Source organism: Cherax quadricarinatus, chromosome 1 (assembly GCF_038502225.1).
Source record: "Cherax quadricarinatus isolate ZL_2023a chromosome 1, ASM3850222v1, whole genome shotgun sequence".
Lineage (NCBI taxonomy): Eukaryota > Metazoa > Arthropoda > Malacostraca > Decapoda > Parastacidae > Cherax > Cherax quadricarinatus.
In genome coordinates this window covers 95,988,293-96,009,665 of record NC_091292.1, presented here as the reverse complement: position 1 = coordinate 96,009,665, position 21,373 = coordinate 95,988,293, and the positions used below count along the sequence as shown (strand labels likewise).

At 43.6% G+C, this 21,373-nt stretch overlaps 1 protein-coding gene across 3 annotated transcripts; it reads left to right on the top strand.

Annotated features, from left to right (window-relative positions):
- Positions 1 to 540: 540 nt before the first annotated feature.
- LOC128689702 (uncharacterized) lies at positions 541 to 21,095 on the top strand. Of its 3 annotated transcripts, none has more exons than XM_053778098.2 (4): positions 541 to 715; positions 1,483 to 1,739; positions 17,665 to 17,837; positions 19,537 to 21,095. In XM_053778098.2, the coding sequence occupies exons 3-4, from the start codon at positions 17,666 to 17,668 to the stop codon at positions 20,904 to 20,906; spliced, it is 1,542 nt and encodes a 513-aa protein (XP_053634073.1). In that variant the 5' UTR covers positions 541 to 715; positions 1,483 to 1,739; position 17,665; the 3' UTR covers positions 20,907 to 21,095. The 3 variants fall into 3 exon arrangements, with proteins under 3 accessions (XP_053634073.1, XP_053634064.1, XP_069940917.1); XM_053778089.2 differs by having other exon boundaries at positions 541 to 1,006; XM_070084816.1 differs by lacking the exon at positions 1,483 to 1,739 and having other exon boundaries at positions 541 to 1,006.
- Positions 21,096 to 21,373: the final 278 nt, after the last annotated feature.

Sequence of the window (21,373 nt, the reverse complement as noted above, 5' to 3'; positions counted from 1 at the left end):
GCCGCTTGTAAATCCGTCAAAGTTATTTTACTGTCACGACAGGAAAGTGAGTTATCTGGGTGAGATGAATCACAACACGAAGGTGGGTTGTGTGGGGAAGAGGCGAAAGTCGGGAAAGTGAGTGGAGTGACACATGAGAGAAAGCTGATGATTTAGATGAGGTGAGTGATGACTGGAAAGTGAGTTGTGTGGGGAAAGTGAGTCAGAAAAGCAGTTTGTGTGGGTGATGTCTATGGAAGGAAAACGGATTGTGGGGGGGGGGGGGAGAGGAAAGGAAGTTATGTAAAGAAAATGTGATATTAGGAGGGAAGTCTTAGCAGAAAGGACATTTGAAAATAGGTTTGGTGGTTGTCATAAAGAAAGAAGGGATAAGCAGGGTGTGTGGGGCTCCTTAGTGGTAGTGCTTGTTTGGAGAAAGGAAGAGAAGAATGCTGGGATAGTAATAGTGGATTGTTTGGGTAGAGTAGGGGAGGAGGATAGAGACCAACGGGGGGCAAGAGGGTAGGGGGTATTGGCAGCACTTGGCACCGGGGAGGCTGCAGGTGTTCTTAGTGCCAACTCTGCCTCAGCCGGCGACACCACGGAGCGGAGCAACTATCTCGCCCCTCACTAATCACCCACGATGTCTTTCACGTTCAAGTATACGTCAGTATTAATTAAAGTGGACTTCATCGCCGAGAGAGGTCACTGAAGGGGCCGTCGACGTATGTTAAAGGTGAACCTAACACGCTGGATACACCATCAGAGGGACGTCGTTGTTTAAGGGGAAGGTTCACGAAGAAGAACATCGAAATATTCTGAAGCCATCGATGTATGCAAAAACGAGTGGCAGTAGTGAAAGGGACTTATTCAAAGTTAGGACTACCATCTGTATAACTAAAAGTTGAGAAAAATGCAAACTAGAAAACTATATAGTTGCAGATATATGAAAGTGTTTATATAACAAAGTGTGAGCTGATACGGCAAATTAGGAAGAGTGACTGCAACTGGAAATCTGTACAGTAAAGTTAGTTGCCATCAGTTAACTGTTATTAAGTGTTGGGAAGAATTAACATACGTGTTTCCATACCACTGTATACTTTTTTTTCTGTTACAAATATGATAACTTTAGATAAACTCCATACTACAGTGCATTGTCTTTGCCAACAATGCACCTCCCACACACAGTCTTAAATTGCTTCATATTAAAGTCATGAGCCTGTAGTACATCTTGATAATTATTCAAACAGGATTAATTTACCTTAATTTCTCATTTTGTTTACATTTGATGGAATTTTCGAGTCCTTTTCCTCACTACACGCCGAAAGTCCATAGTATAAAATTTAATTAAGTGCTGAGTTTTATTTTAGTAGTAATCCCTCCCCTCCACACACTACAAACACCAGTTTGAGCATCATAAAAATAATCACTTCTAGAACATAAGTACCAGTTCCGTCATCATAAAACCAACCATCAGTAAATAACACAGCCACAACATCCCAGGCCACCTGCCGAGGGAGGAGGTAGCCCCCACAGTGACCAATGAAGGTGAGTGTGGGGCGTGGGCCAAGCACCCCCAAGGGGAAGGCCGCCCCCGCTCACAGCCACGTGCTGGACCCACACTCCTGCCCCATCACCACCACCAACACCACCAGGTAGCCGTCTTTCTCTGCTCTTGCTAGTACTGGCACCTTTCTCTTCTGCTACTCCGACTGTTGCTGTTGACCTCCATTGCTGCCAGCCACTTCACAGCTAAACAAGTAGGCAGGCTTTTTTTCGTATATCCAAGTTGTTAAGTAGACTAACGGATTTTTTCTCTTATTACATTAATGTTTTTGCATGATATGGGACTCTGAACATAACAAAGAAGTACTTCCCTTTTTTTTTGTTTTTGCACCCGATATTCTTAGCATACATTACTAAAACTGTATATCAATAACGAAAATTTGTACATGTGGGTTTTGGATCACTTTTTTGCAGCGAAATTACAAAATACGTGTTTGTTAGCCTTCTTTCTCAAGATTATTTGATCCGTCTTCATGTTCTCTTAGTTTCTTCCACGTCACCTTGATGGACATGAGCTGTACATCATGTAAACAACGTGTCTCAACACGGATTCATAAGGAAACGTTCTAACAAACTTAATACTTTATTAACGTATTTTAGGCAAGAGTATCATGAAAAAACGTACGATATTTTATGTTTGGAGTCATATTGTAAAATTTCTTTAAAGGATTAAGGTATGATTAACTAATAAGCAATAAATTTTTCATAAATAGGGGAAAATTTGAATGGAAACCAATGACAAGTGGCGTTCCACAGGAACCAGATTTGGTCCCCGTATTCTACAGTAATGACAAGGGAATAAAAACGATAGAGTAAATCTCACTCTCAACAAACATTGAACCGGTCAAGAACAGTTTTAGTCCGTGTTTGAAAACCTACGTTTCTTAATTTTGGGACGCTAAATTCAAATCTTAGTTTTACTCCACCACATAGTTTTTTTTTTTTGTGAAAAAGAGCCCAACGGTGACAGATTTCACCAAGAGATAACCATCATGGAGAAGAGATATCAGGAAAACCTGACGATCAGTAATGGCTCTCCCACTGCTGTGGGAGAACCATTACTGAACATAAGTGTATGGAAATTTGTTATATATATAGCGAGGTACTACCTCTGGAACTGTGCTGGGGACCTTCATCCTCAGAGAAAAGAATAAAACTACTTCAGGGAAAACTCAAGGTTCTTCCGGGAGCTGTTAGAATATTATCTTCTCCTATCACCCCCTATATTCCATATTCTGTGTAGACTTTATATAAAGACAAATCACACTGACAAACACAATATGGAGTAGAACAACATAGATAACATCTCAAAGCCTACATCTCGAATATTTGGTCCAGCTCCCCGGCGGTGGGCTGTGTGACCAGAATGCTGCAGGCATTTCCCCTCTGGATCGCGACACTGAGTCTCTAAAAGAGGAAGCTGGCCGCTCTGTGATCCTTGGTTTCTGTGATGAATTTTTCACCAAGCTCTTTGAGGAACTTTAGAGCACACTTACCCCATGCTCCAAGGGTCTCTGACCCCAATGGGATGAAGTTATAGCAAGGGGGAAGCCCTTCATATTTGCGGGTCTTCTGGGTCTCCCTGTAGATGACGGCTCCACTTCCTTCAACTTCAGTAGGTGTCCGCCAATGTGGCGGCACAGGTGTAGTCCCAGGCAATCTGCTTATCATCCTTCCAGGGTAGCAAAGTGGCTCCTTCAGGACGCTTTTGACTTCCGTCAGACCTCTGTACTTGGGGTTCCCAGAGAGCTGAGCAACGGTCTGTGGCGAGGCTTCTCTTCATGATGTCGTTGACCCCCTCATGTCTAGCATACTTTCCTTCTGATGTGTGACACACGATACCATGAAGTCCGAATTGATCAGCCGTCGCCCTGCCGCAAATACACCTATGTTCTGTGAGTATGGGGGCGGCTAGCCGAAGAGCAACACCAATCCGAATGGCCTGTTGGTCGAATCGAGTGGCCAGGAAGGAACTGGGAACAGCTAAAGGAAATCTCCTGAGTGTGGTGCCTTCACCGCTAGGAGACGAGTTTTGTCCTTTCCTGAAGCGTTGGTGAGCATTGTGTTGGTGATTTTTTCCATGATCGGTTTGTCCCAATTCATATTCAAATTTTATTCAAAGTTTATTCTCTATAAAGATTACAATGTTAAATTTACAGAATTTGGTTGTTGTGTGGTTTACATGTAGTTAAATAATGATTACAGAGTGTACCACTAGAATGCCTAGCATGGCTAGGCATTTCGGGCAGACTTAGTTTAATTCTTTATTTTAAAATATTACAAATTATGAGGTAAGTTGGTATTATGGCTAAGTGACTAAATACTAGTTTGTGAGTTTAGCAATGTGAATGCTTTTGTTTTGGCACAGTACATAGTTTCAGTATTGGAGTATCATAGGATTCATTATTTTAAGATTGAGATTAATATTTCTGTTATGGTCAAATGGGTGAGTGTAAGTGTGAACCACCAGGTGGTATTCGTGTAGTTAGTTGACGGGGTGTATCAGGGAGATAAGATGTTTTCTAATGGTAGTTTTGAAGGTGATGAATGTGTCTGCAGTTCTAGAGTTCTCAGGTAGGGTGTTCCAGATTTTAGGGCCTTTGACATACATTGAATTTTTGTAAAGGTTTAGTCGGACACGGGGAATGTCGTAGAGATGTTTGTGTCTGGTGTTATGCCTGTGGGTTCTGTTACAACTATCAAGAAAGCGTTTTAGGTCAAGGTTGATATTGGAGTTTAAGGTCCTGTAGATGTAGACGGCACAGTAGTAAGTGTGGATGTACTGAACAGGGAGTAAGTTTAGATCTATGAAGAGTGGGGGGGTGTGTTGCCAGGGATGGGATTTAGTGATTATTCTTACTGCAGCTTTTTGTTGGATTATTATTGGCTTTAGGTGTGTTGCTGCAGTTGATCCCCAAGCACAAATAGCATAGGTGAGGTATGGATAAATAAGTGAGTGGTATAGTGTGAGAAGGGCATTTTGCGGCACGTAGTATCGTATCTTGGAGAGGATCCCAACCGTTTTGGATACTTTTTTGGTTATGTGTTGGATATGGGACTGTTTGTGCTCTTAGGTAGGAGCTGGTCTACTGGAGGAGTCTGCAAGGGTGTCCTACCGCACGGCTGCTTCAATGAACCTAGGGTCTTGAGCTCCTACCGCACCTCTCAAGCGTTTGGGGACAACGTCCTTGAGTAGTCCACTGGAAGCCAGACTCGAGGACAGAGACGAAGATAAAGCTACCTGCGTTGCCTTGCGCACCCCTATACCTCCCAGTCGCACTGGGAGAGTTGCCTGATCCCATTGCTAATCTTCCAGTGACAGATTCAGTGCCTTCTTAAAGATTGATCTCAGGAGTGAGTCACATTCGTTGAGTGTTGGGTTGTCAAAAGAGGGTGCGCACCTCAGGAAGTGAGCCTTGGCAAAGACACCTTTTGAGGAGATACAGGCATCATGGGCATCAAGATCCCTTATTCTCTCCTCCATTCTCTTCAGGTCATTCAGTTTGTCTTTGAGGACTGTGTCGAGGGCCTGTTGACCCAGCTGTGCTCCCGAGAGGGTGCTCTTGGATGGAGTGGTAGTAGAGACTTCAGGAAGGATTGTTCGCACAGCACTGATTATTTCTTGGTTCGTTGTGATGATTTCACACTTGGAGAAATTGAGGATGTGTCTTCACCAGTTGTAGGTCCTCAACCAGGGACTCTTCAGTACCTGCCAGAGTGCCATCATCCAAGTACCAGATGTTAAGCTCGCTGCGCAGACTGGAAGTTAGTTCTCTTACCACCAAGCAGAAGAGAAGTGGGGCGAGTGGATCACCCTGCTGAACACCCTCTGATGACGGAATTTTATGTTCGTCAATCAAAAGAATTGAGGGTTTGCTGTTGCCGGCTGAAATGAAGGGAAAAAGACTGGGGAACCGATCCCAAACGGCTAGCAAGACCACATCTCTTTTCACCATATCAAAAGCATTTCTCAAGTCAAGTTTGACTACTGCCTTGTCTGGTAAGTCCCTGATGTAGGCCCTTGCTGCATGAACTGCCGCTTCACTGCCTTGGTAGACCCCCAAAGCCCAGTTGGTGTGGCTGGAGTAAACTGGCGGCTACACACACACATACACACACAACTAACACACACACACACACACACACACACACACACACACACACACACACACACACACACACACACACACACACACTAAAATAAATTGTTCTTGTTATAATAAGGTTAGGTAAGTTTTCTAAGATTCTTTTGGTGCAAAATTAAATTTTTTTACATTAACATTAATGAAAATAATATATCTTTAATCGTATAAGAGAAAATTTTAGAAAGGACTTAATTTTAAATGAGTTCTTGCTAATTGACCAGTTTTACATATTCGGCTATGGGCCTCCAGATTATTGTATGTTTTATACAGTAATTTTTAAATAAAGATTGAAATTGCATGCATCACACTCGATGTCTATGTATAACATAATACCCATAATTGTTAGGTAACATATATCATGTTGTTCTTCAATCTTAAATAGCCAGAATATTGATTATGAGATTTTTAAAAAAGACTGTGATAGGCAAAATAAGTTCAGATTCGTGATTAGCGCGTAAAAATCAGCTTAAAACAACCAATTTTGTTTTTAACCGGTTAAAATGTTACATTTCACTGGCTAGTGTTATTAATAGACTTACCGGTGTAATAGCGCACAAAATGCGTGATAAAGGAATAACAGGAAAAGTTGGTAGATGGATCTATAACTTCCTAACAAATAGAACACAAAGAGTAATAGTAAACAGAGTAAAGCCTGAGGCAGCTACTGTGAAAAGTTCTGTTCCACAAGGCACAGTACTCGCTCCTATCGGGTTCCTCATCCTCATTTCTGACATAGAGATATAATCCATAGCTCCACGTCTTCTTTTGCGGATGACACCCGAATTGCCATGACTCCTCCATCGAAGACACCGCATGACTCCAAACAGACATCAACCAAATCTTTAAATGGGCCACAGAAAACACTAAAGTTCAGTGAAGAGAAATTTCATCTACTCAGAGATGGAAAGCTTGAGGAAATTAAAACTGCATCAGCGTTAGTTTAGTTAGTTAGTTTAATATGTTTATTATGCACCACATACCCATCCTGTGGGCGGTAGTCAAAATATTACAGAGGTACATAATTGGTCCAGGGACTGGACTCCAAAGTTTTGATAGCTGAGCAAGTTACAGAGGTAATGAACTCACAATTTACAAAGGTAATGAACTCACAATTTACAAAGGTAATGAACTCACAATTTACAAAGGTAATGAACTCCAGGTAGGTCTAGTCACAATCATGACAAATTACAAAGGTATTTACAGATTACAGAGGTACGTAATGGGTCCAGGGACTGGGCCCCCAAAGTTTTGATAGCTGAACTAGGTACAAAGGTAATGAGCTCACAAGTTACAAAGGTAATGAATTCTGTAAGAATGGTTACTTACGTTTATACATGGCTACAATCATGAACAAATTATAGAGTAATGAGCAATTCACACTTCCACACCCGGTCACAACTGTAATGAGTTATTGGTGCAAATATTGATTGTTGAGCCACACACACATACACAAACTCATACACACACACACACACACACACACACACACACACACACACACACACACACACACACACACACACACACACACACACACACACACATACCTTAGTAGGGAATCATTCAAGACATTGTACACCGTGTATGTCAGGCCCATACTGGAGTATGCAGCACCTGTTTGGAACCCGCACTTGATAAAGCACGTCAAGAAACTAGAGAAAGTACAAAGGTTTGCGACAAGGTTAGTTCCAGAGCTAAGGGGAATGTCCTATGAAGAAAGATTAAGGGAAATCGGCCTGACGACACTGGAGGACAGGAGGGTCCGGGGAGACATGATAACGACATATAAAATACTGCGTGGAATAGACAAGGTGGACAAAGACAGGATGTTCCAGGGAGGGGACACAGAAACAAGAGGCCACAATTGGAAGTTGAAGACACAAATGAGTCAGAGAGATAGTAGGAAGTATTTCTTCAGTCATAGAGTTGTAAGGCAGTGGAATAGCCTAGAAAATGACGTAGTGGAGGCAGGAACCATACACAGTTTTAAGACGAGGATTGATAAAGCTCATGGAGCGGGGAGAGAGAGGGCCTAGTAGCAACCGGTGAAGAGGCGGGGCCAGGAGCTAAGACTCGACCCCTGCAACCACAAATAGGTGAGTACAAATAGGTGAGTACACACACACACACACACACACACACACACATACACAAACTCATACGCACACACACTCATACACACACACACACGCACTCATACACACACACACGCACTCATACACACACACACACACTCACACACACACACACACACACACACACACACACACACACACACACACACACACACACACACACACACACACACAGAACTACAAAGGGATCTGGACAGGCTCCAGCAATTGGCTCCTGGAGTTCAATCCCACCAAGTGCAAAGTCATGAAGATTGGGGAAGGGCAAAGAAGGCCGCAGACGGAGTACAGTCTAGGGGGTCAGAGACTACAAACCTCACTCAAGGAAAAAGATCTTGGGGTGAGTATAACACCAGGCACATCTCCTGAAGCGCACATCAACCAAATAACTGCTGCAGCATATGGGCGCCTAGCAAACCTCAGAACAGCATTCCGACATCTTAATAAGGAATCATTCAGGACCCTGTACACCGTGTACGTTAGGCCCATATTGGAGTATGCGGCACCAGTTTGGAACCCACACCTAGCCAAGCACGTGAAGAAACTAGAGAAAGTGCAAAGGTTTGCAACAAGACTAGTCCCAGAGCTAAGAGGTATGTCCTACGAGGAGAGGTTAAGGGAAATCAACCTGACGACACTGGAGGACAGGAGAGATAGGGGGGACATGATAACGACATACAAAATACTGAGAGGAATTGACAAGGTGGACAAAGACAGGATGTTCCAGAGATTGGACACAGTAACAAGGGGGCACAGTTGGAAGCTGAAGACACAGATGAATCACAGGGATGTTAGGAAGTATTTCTTCAGCCACAGAGTAGTCAGTAAGTGGAATAGTTTGGGAAGCGATGTAGTGGAGGCAGGATCCATACATAGCTTTAAGCAGAGGTATGATAAAGCTCACGGCTCAGGGAGAGTGACCTAGTAGCGATCAGTGAAGAGGCGGGGCCAGGAGCTCGGACTCGACCCCCGCAACCTCAACTAGGTGAGTACAACTAGGTGAGTACACACATACACACACACAAACACACACACACATGCACATACACACACACACACATACACACATACACATACACACACACACACACACACACACACACACACACACACACACACACACACACACACACACACACACACACACACACACACACACACACACACACACACACACACACACACACACACACACACATCCTGCCAAATGCAAAGTCATGAAGATTGGGGAAGGGCAAAGAAGAGCGCAGACACAATATAGTTTAGATGGCCAAAGACTGCAAACCTCACTCAAGGAAAAAGATCTGGGGGTGAGTATAACACCGAGCATATCTCTTGAGGCGCACATCAATCAGATAACTGCTGCAGTATACGGGCGCCTGGCAAACCTACGGATAGCATTCCGATACCTCAGTAAGGATTCGTTTAAGACTCTGTATACCATTTACGTCAGGCCCATACTGGAGTATGCAGCACCAGTTTGGAATCCACACCTAGTCAAGCACGTCAAGAAATTAGAGAAAGTGCAAAGGTTTGCAACAAGACTAGTCCCAGAGCTACGGGGATTGTCCTACGAAGAAAGGTTGAGGGAAATCGGCCTGACCACACTGGAGGACAGGAGGGTCAGGGGAGACATGATAACGACATATAAAATACTGCACGGAATAGACAAGGTGGACAAAGACGGGATGTTCCAGAGAAGGGACACAGACACAAGAGGTCACAATTGGAAGTTGAAGACTCAGATGAATCAAAGGGATGTTAGGAAGTATTTCTTCAGTCATAGAGTAGTCAGGCCGTGGAATAGCCTAGAAAGCGACATAGTGGAGGCGGGAACCATACATAGTTTTAAGGCGAGGTATGATAGAGCTCATGGGGCAGGGAGAGAAAGGACCTAGTAGCAATCAGCGAAGAGGCGGGGCCAGGAGCTGTGACTCGACCCCTGCAACCACAAATAAGTGAGTACACACACACAGGGTCTTGGACTCGACCCCTGCAATCTTAACTAGGTGAGTGCACACACACACACACACACACACACACACACACACACACACAAGGGCTCTGGTGGCCTGGTGGTTAACGCTCTCGCTTCACACGGTGAGGGCCTGGGTTCGATTCCCAGCCAGAGTAGAAACATTGGACGTGTTTCTTTCCACCTGTTGTCTATGTTCCCCATCAGTAAAATGGGTACCTGGGTGTTAGTCGACTGATGTGGGTCGCATCCTGGGACACTGACCTAAGGAGGCCTGGTCACAGACCGGGCCGCGGGGGCGTTGACCCCCGGAACTCTCTACAGGTAAACACACACACACACACACACACACACACACACACACACACACATAAGCGAAAACAATCAATTCTAACCACACAATAGAGAAAAAAACTAATGTGAAAGACCTGGGAGTGATAATATCAGAGGATCTTACCTTCAAAGACCACAACAATGTACCTACCCCATCTGTTAGAAAAAATGATAGGATGGATAGTGAGAACCTTCAAAACTATGGACACCAAGCCCGTGATGATTCTCTTCAAATCATTTGTTCTCTTTAGGCTGGAATACTGCTGTACACTAACTGTCCCCTTCAAGGCAGGCGAAATTGCTGACCTGCAGAGTGTACAGAGAACTTTCACGGCACGCATAAGTATGATGAATTACCTAATTTACTGGGAACGGTTGAAGTCCCTTGATTTATATTCCCTGGAACGCAGGCGAGAAAGATACATTAAATATGCACTTGGAAAATTCTAGAGGGATTAGTACCAAAATTGCTTACGAAAATCACCCTGCGAAAGCAAAAAACTCGGCAGGAGATGCGACATTCCCCCAGTGATAAGCACTAAGAGACACAACAAGTGTCAGGGGTCCAAGACTGTTCATCTGCCTCCCAGCATATAAACGAGGGATTACCAATAAACCCCTGGCTGTCTTCAAGAAGGCGCTGTACAGGCACCTAAAGTCAGTACCTGATCAGCCGGGCTGTGGTTCTTACGTCAGTTTACGTGCGGCCAGCAGTAACAGCCTGGTTCATCAGATCCTGGTCCACCACGAGGCCTGGTCTCAGACCGGGCCGCTGGGACGTTGACTCCAAAACCCTCTCGAGATATACCGGAGCTACCGTAGAGTTATGCACCACCTGTGTTATCTTTCTAAGTGGAATCTGTTTATGCTATTAGGTCAAAGCATAATAATACTACAATAATGCGCAGTGTAATAAACAGTGGTGAGCAACACAAAAAAAACTCATATGAAAACACTACAGCAGTAATCAAACTACAGTAATTTTCCACACTGGTGAAAGCCTTGGACGACTTCTCAATTTTCCTCTCTAAAATGTGAATTGTTTCAGTCAATATTAACTTTTATTCTTTATTTAAACGAGTGCTGTTTGTGCTTCACAAAGGTTCCTTCACCGTCAGATGGAAATAAGAAATACTTATTTTAATTATTGTTTTATTGTTACCATTCAGGTGCGTCTGTCCCAAGCTGCTATCAAGACCGCTTAAATAATAATTTTCAAAAGATTAAGTAAAAAATACTGCGTAATGACTTCAGTATACAGTAGTAATTTGTTAGTGTATATATGGTCAGCAAGTTATGTTGACGAGATCACTGCTGCTCACCCCGTCGTGTGACCCTCTGCCTGATCCCCACCCCCGTCGTGTGACCCTCTGCCTGATCCCCACCCCCGTCGTGTGACCCTCTGCCTGATCCCCACCCCCGTCGTGTGACCCTCTGCCTGATCCCCACCCCCGCCGTGTGACCCTGCCTGATCCCCACCCCCGTCGTGTGACCCTCTGCCTGATCCCCACCCCCGTCGTGTGACCCTCTGCCTGATCCCCACCCCCGTCGTGTGACCCTCTGCCTGATCCCCACCCCCGTCGTGTGACCCTCTGCCTGATCCCCACCCCCGTCGTGTGCCCCTCTGCCTGCTCCCCACCCCCGTCGTGTGCCCCTCTGCCTGATCCCCACCCCCGTCGTGTGACCCTCTGCCTGATCCCCACCCCCGTCGTGTGACCCTCTGCCTGATCCCCACCCCCGTCGTGTGACCCTCTGCCTGATCCCCACCCCCGTCGTGTGACCCTCTGCCTGATCCCCACCCCCGTCGTGTGACCCTCTGCCGGATCCCCACCCCCGTCGTGTGACCCTCTGCCTGATCCCCACCCCCGTCGTGTGACCCTCTGCCTGATCCCCACCCCCGTCGTGTGACCCTCTGCCTGATCCCCACCCCCGTCGTGTGACCCTCTGCCTGATCCCCACCCCCGTCGTGTGACCCTCTGCCTGATCCCCACCCCCGTCGTGTGACCCTCTGCCTGATCCCCACCCCCGTCGTGTGACCCTCTGCCTGATCCCCACCCCTCACTTGACCCCTTCCCGGTGTCCTTCATCACCCTTGTTTCACCCTATACACTTCTTTCTTCTTTCCTTCCTTCTCGTGTACTTCTTATCCCCCTGTCTCACCTTTCAGTTGACCCCCCCCGCCCCTGCCCCCGTCCCTCCTCCCGTCCCCCCTGTCCCTCCCCCTGTCCCTCACTAGCCTTCATCTCCTCACTGACCATTTTACCTCAGGTCTCCCCTCCCCCCCCCCGCGCCTGACTCATATTTAAATAAAAAAACTTTGTTAGATAAGATAAGATAAGATTTCGTTCGGATTTTTAACCCCGGAGGGTTAGCCACCCAGGATAACCCAAGAAAGTCAGTGCGTCATCGAGGACTGTCTAACTTATTTCCATTGGGGTCCTTAATCTTGTCCCCCAGGATGCGACCCACACCAGTCGACTAACACCCAGGTACCTATTTGCTGCTAGGTGAACAGGACAACAGGTGTAAGGAAACGTGTCGAAATGTTTCCACCCGCCGGGAATCGAACCCGGGCCCTCCGTGTGTGAAGCGGGAGCTTTAGCCACCAGGCCACCGGGCCACAGCCACCAGGCCACCGGGCCACAGCCACCAGGCCACCGGGCCACAGCCACCAGGCCACCGGGCCACAGCCACCAGGCCACCGGGCCACGACAGGATTATTTTATTCATTGCATGATAACGTAATAATAATAATAATAATAATAATAATAATAATAATAATAATAATAATAATATTTCGTTTACTTGTTTGAGAATCATGTGTTTACTTACTGTCGATTTATGAAATTTTCTTTTCATCACAACCTATATACTTATTAATTTCTGAAATTTTATGTGCATAATTGTATTAAACAGAAGAATTGTTACGAATCTAACATTTCTTTGCCTTTATTATTTAGCTGCTCTGAGTTAGACTGAAGTCTATTACCAAATCTTAGTCGTTCAATATATTTGGAAAAAAAACCATTGACTTGGTCATAAGAGTCCCTTAAAACTTTGATTTAATATTCACATTTAGTTATTGAGTTTCCTCACACTATTTACTCAGCAGTTCATTTGCAACTCTCATCACTTATAGAATGGCACATATGAAAGGGGATTATAACCATTTTTTAAATCTTTACAATATCACTGCACATATATATATGTGGACCCCCGGTTAACGATATTTTTTCACTCCAGAAGTATGTTCAGGTGCCAGTACTGACCGAATTTGTTCCCATAAGAAATATTGTGAAGTAGATTAGTCCATTTCAGACCCCCAAACATACACGTACAAACACACTTACATAAATACACTTACATAATTGATCACATTCGGAGGTAATCGTTATGCGGGGGTTCACTGTATATATATATATATATATATATATATATATATATATATATATATATATATATATATATATATATATATATATATATATATATATATATATATATATATATATATATATATATATATATATGCAAAAAACCACTGTGAAAGAAATCCAAGCACTTTCGTGACTACTCACATTATCAAGGAACAATGATAATGTTCCTTGATAATGTGAGTAGTCACGAAAGCGTTTGGAATTCTTTCACAGTGGTTGTTTTGCATATTCTGAAATCACCTGTTTACTGTGATCTTATTGCATATATATATATATATATATATATATATATATATATATATATATATATATATATATATATATATATATATATATATATATATATATATATATATATATATATATATATACACTTATCTATATTTACCTGTGACACCTTTACCATCAACGTACCTACTTGTCTGCTTGATACCCCGGTCACCATCTATATTTACAGTCAAATTAGTTGATCTACATGGGTTCATTCTGTCACCTCTGCGTTACTCCTGGAGCACAGTGGATAAGCTTACACTTTCCAGCCTAACACCTTTATTCTTATTAATATTGATGATTAATAATAATAATAATAATAATAATAATAATAATATTATTATTATTATTATTATTATTATTATTATTATTATTATTATTATTATTATTATTATTATTATTATTATTATTATTATTTTATTAGCACATCTGCCGTTTCCCACCAAGGCAGGGTGACCCGATAAAGAAAAACTTTCATCATTATTCACTCCATCACTGTCTTGCCAGAGGCGCGCCTACCTGGAGTTTACCTGGAGAGAGTTTCGGGGGTCAACGCCCCCGCGGCCCGGTCTGTGACCAGGCCTCCTGGTGGATCAGCGCCTGATCAACCAGGCTGTTGCTGCTGGCTGCACGCAAACCAACGTATGAGCCACAGCCCGGCTGATCAGGAACTGACTTTAGGTGCTTGTCCAGTGCCAGCTTGAAGACTGCCAGGGGTCTGTTGGTAATCCCCCTTATGTGTGCTGGGAGGCAGTTGAACAGTCTCGGGCCCCTGACACTTATTGTATGGTCTCTTAACGTGCTAGTGACACCCCTGCTTTTCATTGGGGGGATGGTGCATCGTCTGCCAAGTCTTTTGCTTTCGTAGTGAGTGATTTTCGTGTGCAAGTTCGGTACTAGTCCCTCTAGGATTTTCCAGGTGTATATAATCATGTATCTCTCCCTCCTGCGTTCCAGGAAATACAGGTTTAGAAACCTCAAGCGCTCCCAGTAATTGAGGTGTTTTATCTCCGTTATGCGCGCCGTGAAAGTTCTCTGTACATTTTCTAGGTCGGCAATTTCACCTGCCTTGAAAGGTGCTGCTAGAGTGCAGCAATATTCCAGCCTAGATAGAACAAGTGACCTGAAGAGTGTCATCATGGGCTTGGCCTCCCTAGTTTTGAAGGTTCTCATTATCCATCCTGTCATTTTTCTAGCAGATGCGATTGATACAATGTTATGGTCCTTGAAGGTGAGATCCTCCGACATAATCACTCCCAGGTCTTTGACGTTGGTGTTTCGCTCTATTTTGTGGCCAGAATTTGTTTTGTACTCTGATGAAGATTTAATTTCCTCATGTTTACCATATCTGAGTAATTGAAATTTCTCATCGTTGAACTTCATATTGTTTTCTGCAGCCCACTGAAAGATTTGGTTGATGTCCTCCTGGAGCCTTGCAGTGTCTGCAATGGAAGACACTGTCATGCAGATTCGGGTGTCATCTGCAAAGGAAGACACGGTGCTGTGGCTGACATCCTTGTCTATGTCGGATATGAGGATGAGGAACAAGATGGGAGCTAGTACTGTGCCTTGTGGAACAGAGCTTTTCACCGTAGCTGCCTCGGACTTTACTCTGTTGACGACTACTCTCTGTGTTCTGTTAGTGAGGAAATTATAGATCCATCGACCGACTTTTCCTGTTATTCCTTTAGCGCGCATTTTGTGCGCTATTACGCCATGGTCACACTTGTCGAAGGCTTTTGCAAAGTCTGTATATATTACATCTGCATTCTTTTTGTCTTCTAGTGCATTTAGGACCTTGTCGTAGTGATCCAGTAGTTGAGACAGACAGGAGCGACCTGTTCTAAACCCATGTTGCCCTGGGTTGTGTAACTGATGGGTTTCTAGATGGGTGGTGATCTTGCTTCTTAGGACCCTTTCAAAGATTTTTATGATATGGGATGTTAGTGCTATTGGTCTGTAGTTCTTTGCTGTTGCTTTACTGCCCCCTTTGTGGAGTGGGGCTATGTCTGTTGTTTTTAGTAACTGAGGGACGACCCCCGTGTCCATGCTCCCTCTCCATAGGATGGAAAAGGCTCGTGATAGGGGTTTCTTGCAGTTCTTGATGAACACAGAGTTCCATGAGTCTGGCCCTGGGGCAGAGTGCATGGGCATGTCATTTATCGCCTGTTCGAAGTCATTTGGCGTCAGGATAACATCGGATAGGCTTGTGTTAATCAAATTTTGTGGCTCTCTCATAAAAAATTCATTTTGATCTTCGACTCTCAGTCTAGTTAGCGGCTTGCTAAAAACTGAGTCATATTGGGACTTGAGTAGCTCACTCATTTCCTTGCTGTCATCTGTGTAGGACCCATCTTGTTTAAGTAGGGGCCCAATACTGGACGTTGTTCTCGATTTTGATTTGGCATAGGAGAAGAAATACTTTGGGTTTCTTTCGATTTCATTTATGGCTTTTAGTTCTTCCCGCGATTCCTGACTCCTAAAGGATTCTTTTAGCTTAAGTTCGATGCTTGCTATTTCTCTGACCAGTGTCTCCCTGCGCATTTCAGATATATTGACCTCTTTTAGCCGCTCTGTTATTCTTTTCCGTCGCCTGTAAAGGGAGCGCCTGTCTCTTTCTATTTTACATCTACTCCTCCTTTTTCTTAGAGGAATAAGCCTTGTGCATACATCGAGTGCCACCGAGTTAATCTGTTCTAGGCATAAGTTTGGGTCTGTGTTGCTTAGTATATCTTCCCAGCTTATATCGGTTAGGACTTGGTTTACTTGGTCCCACTTTATGTTTTTTGTTACTGAAGTTGAATTTGGTGAATGCTCCCTCGTGACTAGTCTCATTTTGTCGGTCTGGGGCTCCACGCATACATGTCTGAACCTCAATTATGTTGTGATCTGAGTATATTGTTTTTGATATGGTGACATTTCTTATCAGATCATCATTGTTAGTGAAGATGAGGTCTAGTGTATTCTCCAGTCTAGTAGGCTCTATTATTTGCTGGTTTAAATTGAATTTTGTGCAGAGATTTAAAAGCTCGTGTGAGTGTGAGTTTTCATCAGAGCTGCCTCCTGGTGTTATTACTGCAACAATATTATTTGCTATATTCCTCCATTTTAGGTGCCTTAAGTTGAAGTCCCCCAGGAGCAAGATGTTGGGTGCAGGAGCTGGAAGATTTTCCAGACAGTGGTCAATTTTTAACAGCTGTTCCTGGAATTGCTGGGATGTTGCATCCGGAGGCTTGTAGACTACCACAATGACTAGGTTTATAAAACTGCAACATTAACACCCCTCCTTGTATTCATGGGGAAGAGCTGAGCCTGTTACGGTCATGCTGGACTTTGGAAATAGGAAGGTTTGATCCGAGGAAGGGTAGATTTTAGTCACTGAATAACGAGGCCTTCACTAATATCAAGACACCCCAGAATTTTAATCATCAGGTAGCCTACTTCTTTCTCCATTATTTACCATCTATTTATTTTAGCCTCTTCAGTGCTCCCTTTAAGATGATTATAAATCTTCTCATATTCTTCTCTCGTAAGATGTATTTTCCTCCTAGCCTCTTCGAGCTCCCTTCATCTGATGACAATGTTGTTCTAGGCTCATGGAGGACATAGGTACCCAAGCACCACTAACCGGCAGTGTAGTTGTAAATGTCTTGAACAAACTTCCAAGCAGTGTTAATGTTATGTTCTTGTGCGGACTTTTTTTTCGTTAGAATAACACCTATTGGCCCATGTTATGTAGATCCTACTCAAACCATACCATTTCATTCACACTTACGCTTTTTCTTGCTGAATTCCTGTTTCTTATAAAGATGTTTTCCTTCCCTTAGGATGGCACCGCGTCGGCAGCCTCGATCACTTTACCAGCAGTGTGTGAGTCACCTCTCCCACTTCCTGGATGGCTTATGTGCTACTCACATCCACGCCCCTGATCACCCGGAGCTCATAGCCGTGGCCTCCTACTTCGATTCCCTCCTTCCTATGCCCCTCCAAGCCTCCGTAGGTTAGTTCAATCTCATCCTAATTGTTAACACCAACATCAAGCTGTTTTCTAGAGGGTTTAATTCATATGTCAGAGAAATTATTCAAGATTCTTTCAACTACAGTGGAACCTCGGTACTTGAACAGCTCCGTACTCGAACAATTTGGTACTTGAACGCTTTGTTCGGTAAAAAATCGATCGGTAGTCGACTGTTTGCTCGGCACTCGACCAAACAAACGCGACCTGCCAGAACTAGTGTGTTAGTCTCCCCTCAGCTGTCGTTCAGTCCAAAACGCCACTGAACTTCACTGTAAACTATTTCGTGTTTCTTCGCATTTTTTGGGTGTTTTTTTTTTAATATTATTTATATAAATAAGTCACCCTGGGGCCTAAGAAGATTAGTGATAAGAGTCAACCAAAAAGAAAATTGGTTAGTGTGTGTTTGCCCTGATGTAAACACAGCCTCTGCCTCTCCATATAATATGCCTTATATTAATATCGGCATCTTTATTGTGCTTCTAGGTTATCTATCATGTTTCTCATATCAAGTTGGAATAAATCCTTTATTACTAATATTAGCGTAATTACACAGCATTGTATTCGCGCCACCGTTAGCATCTGGCTATCAAGACGACTCATCAGATACTGAATGCTCCTTCTGCTAGCCCCTCCCTCTCCTATAGCTCCTCCCACTTCGGACCCCTCTTATATTACGTTTGCTTTTCATTTTGAATTTTTATTCACATAAAAAATGGAAGATTTACTGTTATGCAGACTACTGCATTGTTGAAAAAATGGTATAAATAATATCAGCGCATTTGTGACAGCATATTATACCCACCAGTTGACGTGTATTGGACTTGTGACGTGATTTATTTCCTCTTGAATATCAAAAATCGAACATTTCCGCTACTTTGAGCTCAATTTCAAAGTACTTTTACTCTGTAAACCATTCAAAATCATCTCTATTCCTGTAACAAATCTTTCATTCTATCAAATGAGAACAAGAAAACGAGAATACAATCATAAATACCATACGAAAATACACCGCAAAGTCGCTGTAAGTGTATTTTTGGGAGTCTGAAACGGATTAATCAAATTTACATTATTCCTTATGGGAAAAATTCGTTCGGTTCTCGAACAGATCGGCACTCGAACAGCCTTCTGGAACGAATTAAGTTCGAGTACCGAGGTTCCACTGTAATCTTTTATTTTTGCAAGAGCTTACTTTATCCACCTTTTAAAATATATGAACAGATAAGCTTGATCAAATAAGTATATTTCAGTCTTTTAAGTAGCTTAATTATAACCAAAATAACCTGATTTAGACTAATTTAGAGTCTGTTGAAAGAGATTAATAGAGAATTGCAGCATTTGCAGTCATCCTTGATTAAAAAAAGTCACTTAGTAAATGATTTATTTATCTGACTAATAAATTCAGAGCATTAATGAAACTGTGTTTTGTATTCATTTACATTCGTAAATAATAGCGTTGAGCATTCTTATCTAAACTGTTTCTGTATAGTAAAAGTTACGTAAAGGGGTCATTTTCTTTCTGTTTAAAGTAATGGTCGCCAAAAAATGCTTTTGAATATGTACCCCTATGGGCTTAGCGCTTCCCCTGAATATGACAATTTTATAATTTCTGATATATAGTGGTTTTGTAGCCTCTTATTCCATTTTCTGCATTCCACTAATTATATTTTCTGTGATGCTTTAGGTGAGGCTCTGCTGGCCATCAGTGAGAGGCTTCAGATTACTCCGTCACCATCGCACGTGCGACTCCTCCTGCGACTGCGGGTGCGTCGTCTCTCCACCAGCGGCTCTGTTGTCCAGTCGGGTGTACTGGAGACCGCTGATGGAAGCTGTCTGGAAAATCTGTCTCTTTTCTACGGCGGGTGCGGCGACAGAGCCACCAAACTATACACCTTCCTTCACACCGCCACCAACCTCACCTACCTCAGCTGCACCGATTTCTGCAACAACCACATGATCGACATCGTGGCTAGGACATGCGAGCATCTTTATTGCATCGACCTGCGAGGCTGCTACGACGTCAACGACGACGGCGTCTTGCGTTTATGCGGACTTCAAGACGGACTTAGGGCTAACATCGAAGTGCTCAGCAAGGGAGGGATCCTGGAGCCTGTCTCGCGCTGCGCTCGATCTCTCAAAGAGATAAAGTTCTCCATGACAAAAGTAACCGAGGCAGGTGTGGCTGTCATCTTGCTTGTCTTCACCAACATAGAGATTCTTCGTGTACCAGACATCAAGATGGAAAAGGTGTTTAACTTCCTTCAAACTCTCGACCACAAAAATGTTCAGTGTAACTTAAAAGAATTCCATTCCCGTGAAATCCTAAATGAATTCCAATTAACTGTGTTGGCTAGTCTCTGCCCCAACCTGGAATATATCCAAGTCTCCTTCATTGGTAACTCCGAGATGGACTTATCACGGTTGCAGCAGCTTGCGCGTCTCCAGAAGTTGAAGAGAGCTAAATTTGCAGATGTAAACTGCGACGCACTGGTGTGGTTCCTGCAACAGGTGGGCAACAGAATGACGCACCTCTTCCTGTACACTTACCACACACGCTTCTCTCAACAGAAGCTGAGCATCACTCGCAATCATTTGCAGTGTCTCGCTAAGTTCTGTCCTTGTCTTGAAAGCCTTTGCCTGGATGGTTACTTGCTAGGGGAAGATATCCCGTACCGCCTGGCACCAGAAAACATGCAATACTTTGAGGCCCTGCGCTCCTTGCAAGTCGCCTCCATGAAGCTCTCCGAAGACGACCTTAATGTGTTCTTGAAAAAATGCCAGAACATGAGGATACTTGAACTGGTGCTGCAGAACCCCCACGTCCTCTATGACCGACTCATCTGCGAACTTCTTGACGCCGGCGTGTGGCAGAACCTGATCAAGATCAGAGTACTGAACTCCCCACTCACAAGCAAGGTCATGAACAGGCTGGTGAGAGAGTGTCCTCTGCTGCAGGAGGTCGGCTGCCTCTACACCTGGCTAGTATCCAAAGAACAAGTTTCTGAATTCAAAGAAAGCATCAAGCATCAGAATTTTGACATAGAAATATACTGAGGACTATTTATGTTTTTTTCTTATTTATTGTTAAATGCACATAAGACAAATGTGTGTTTCTGTCACTTAACAGAGCCCGTTGTCCCGGTCACCTGTGGGCCTTATTTTGTCTTTGGGACATGTTTGTGAACGCAGCGAACGCAGTTGGCTCTGTAAAATGTTGCGACATATCTGAGCTGTGTGGAGATACTGAGCCTGACACCCACCCACAAACTCGCAGGATCTGTGTCCAGTGGAATGTATTCTTTTTGCTCCATGGTGGGCACTAAAATAGTATGCCATTATGCCTGAAAGCGACACGTAATGCACTCTTCATTAACTTTTGAGAACAAATTACTGTTTTTGAACTAACAGACATACAATAGTGACCTGATAAATGCTTTAATATTTACTCAAGAGAATGTTATATATCTGTATATTTTATACTTTCGTTTTTCCTTGCGACCTGGTTCTGCAAGATCCCACAT

Excerpts from the sequence above, each read along its gene's own strand:
- LOC128689702 (XM_053778098.2), top strand. The coding sequence starts at position 17,666 with ATGGCACCGCGTCGGCAGCCTCGATCACTTTACCAGCAGTGTGTGAGT. Across the intron at positions 17,838-19,536 it reads GCCCCTCCAAGCCTCCGTAG|GTGAGGCTCTGCTGGCCATC; the intron begins GTTAGTTCAATC and ends GTGATGCTTTAG.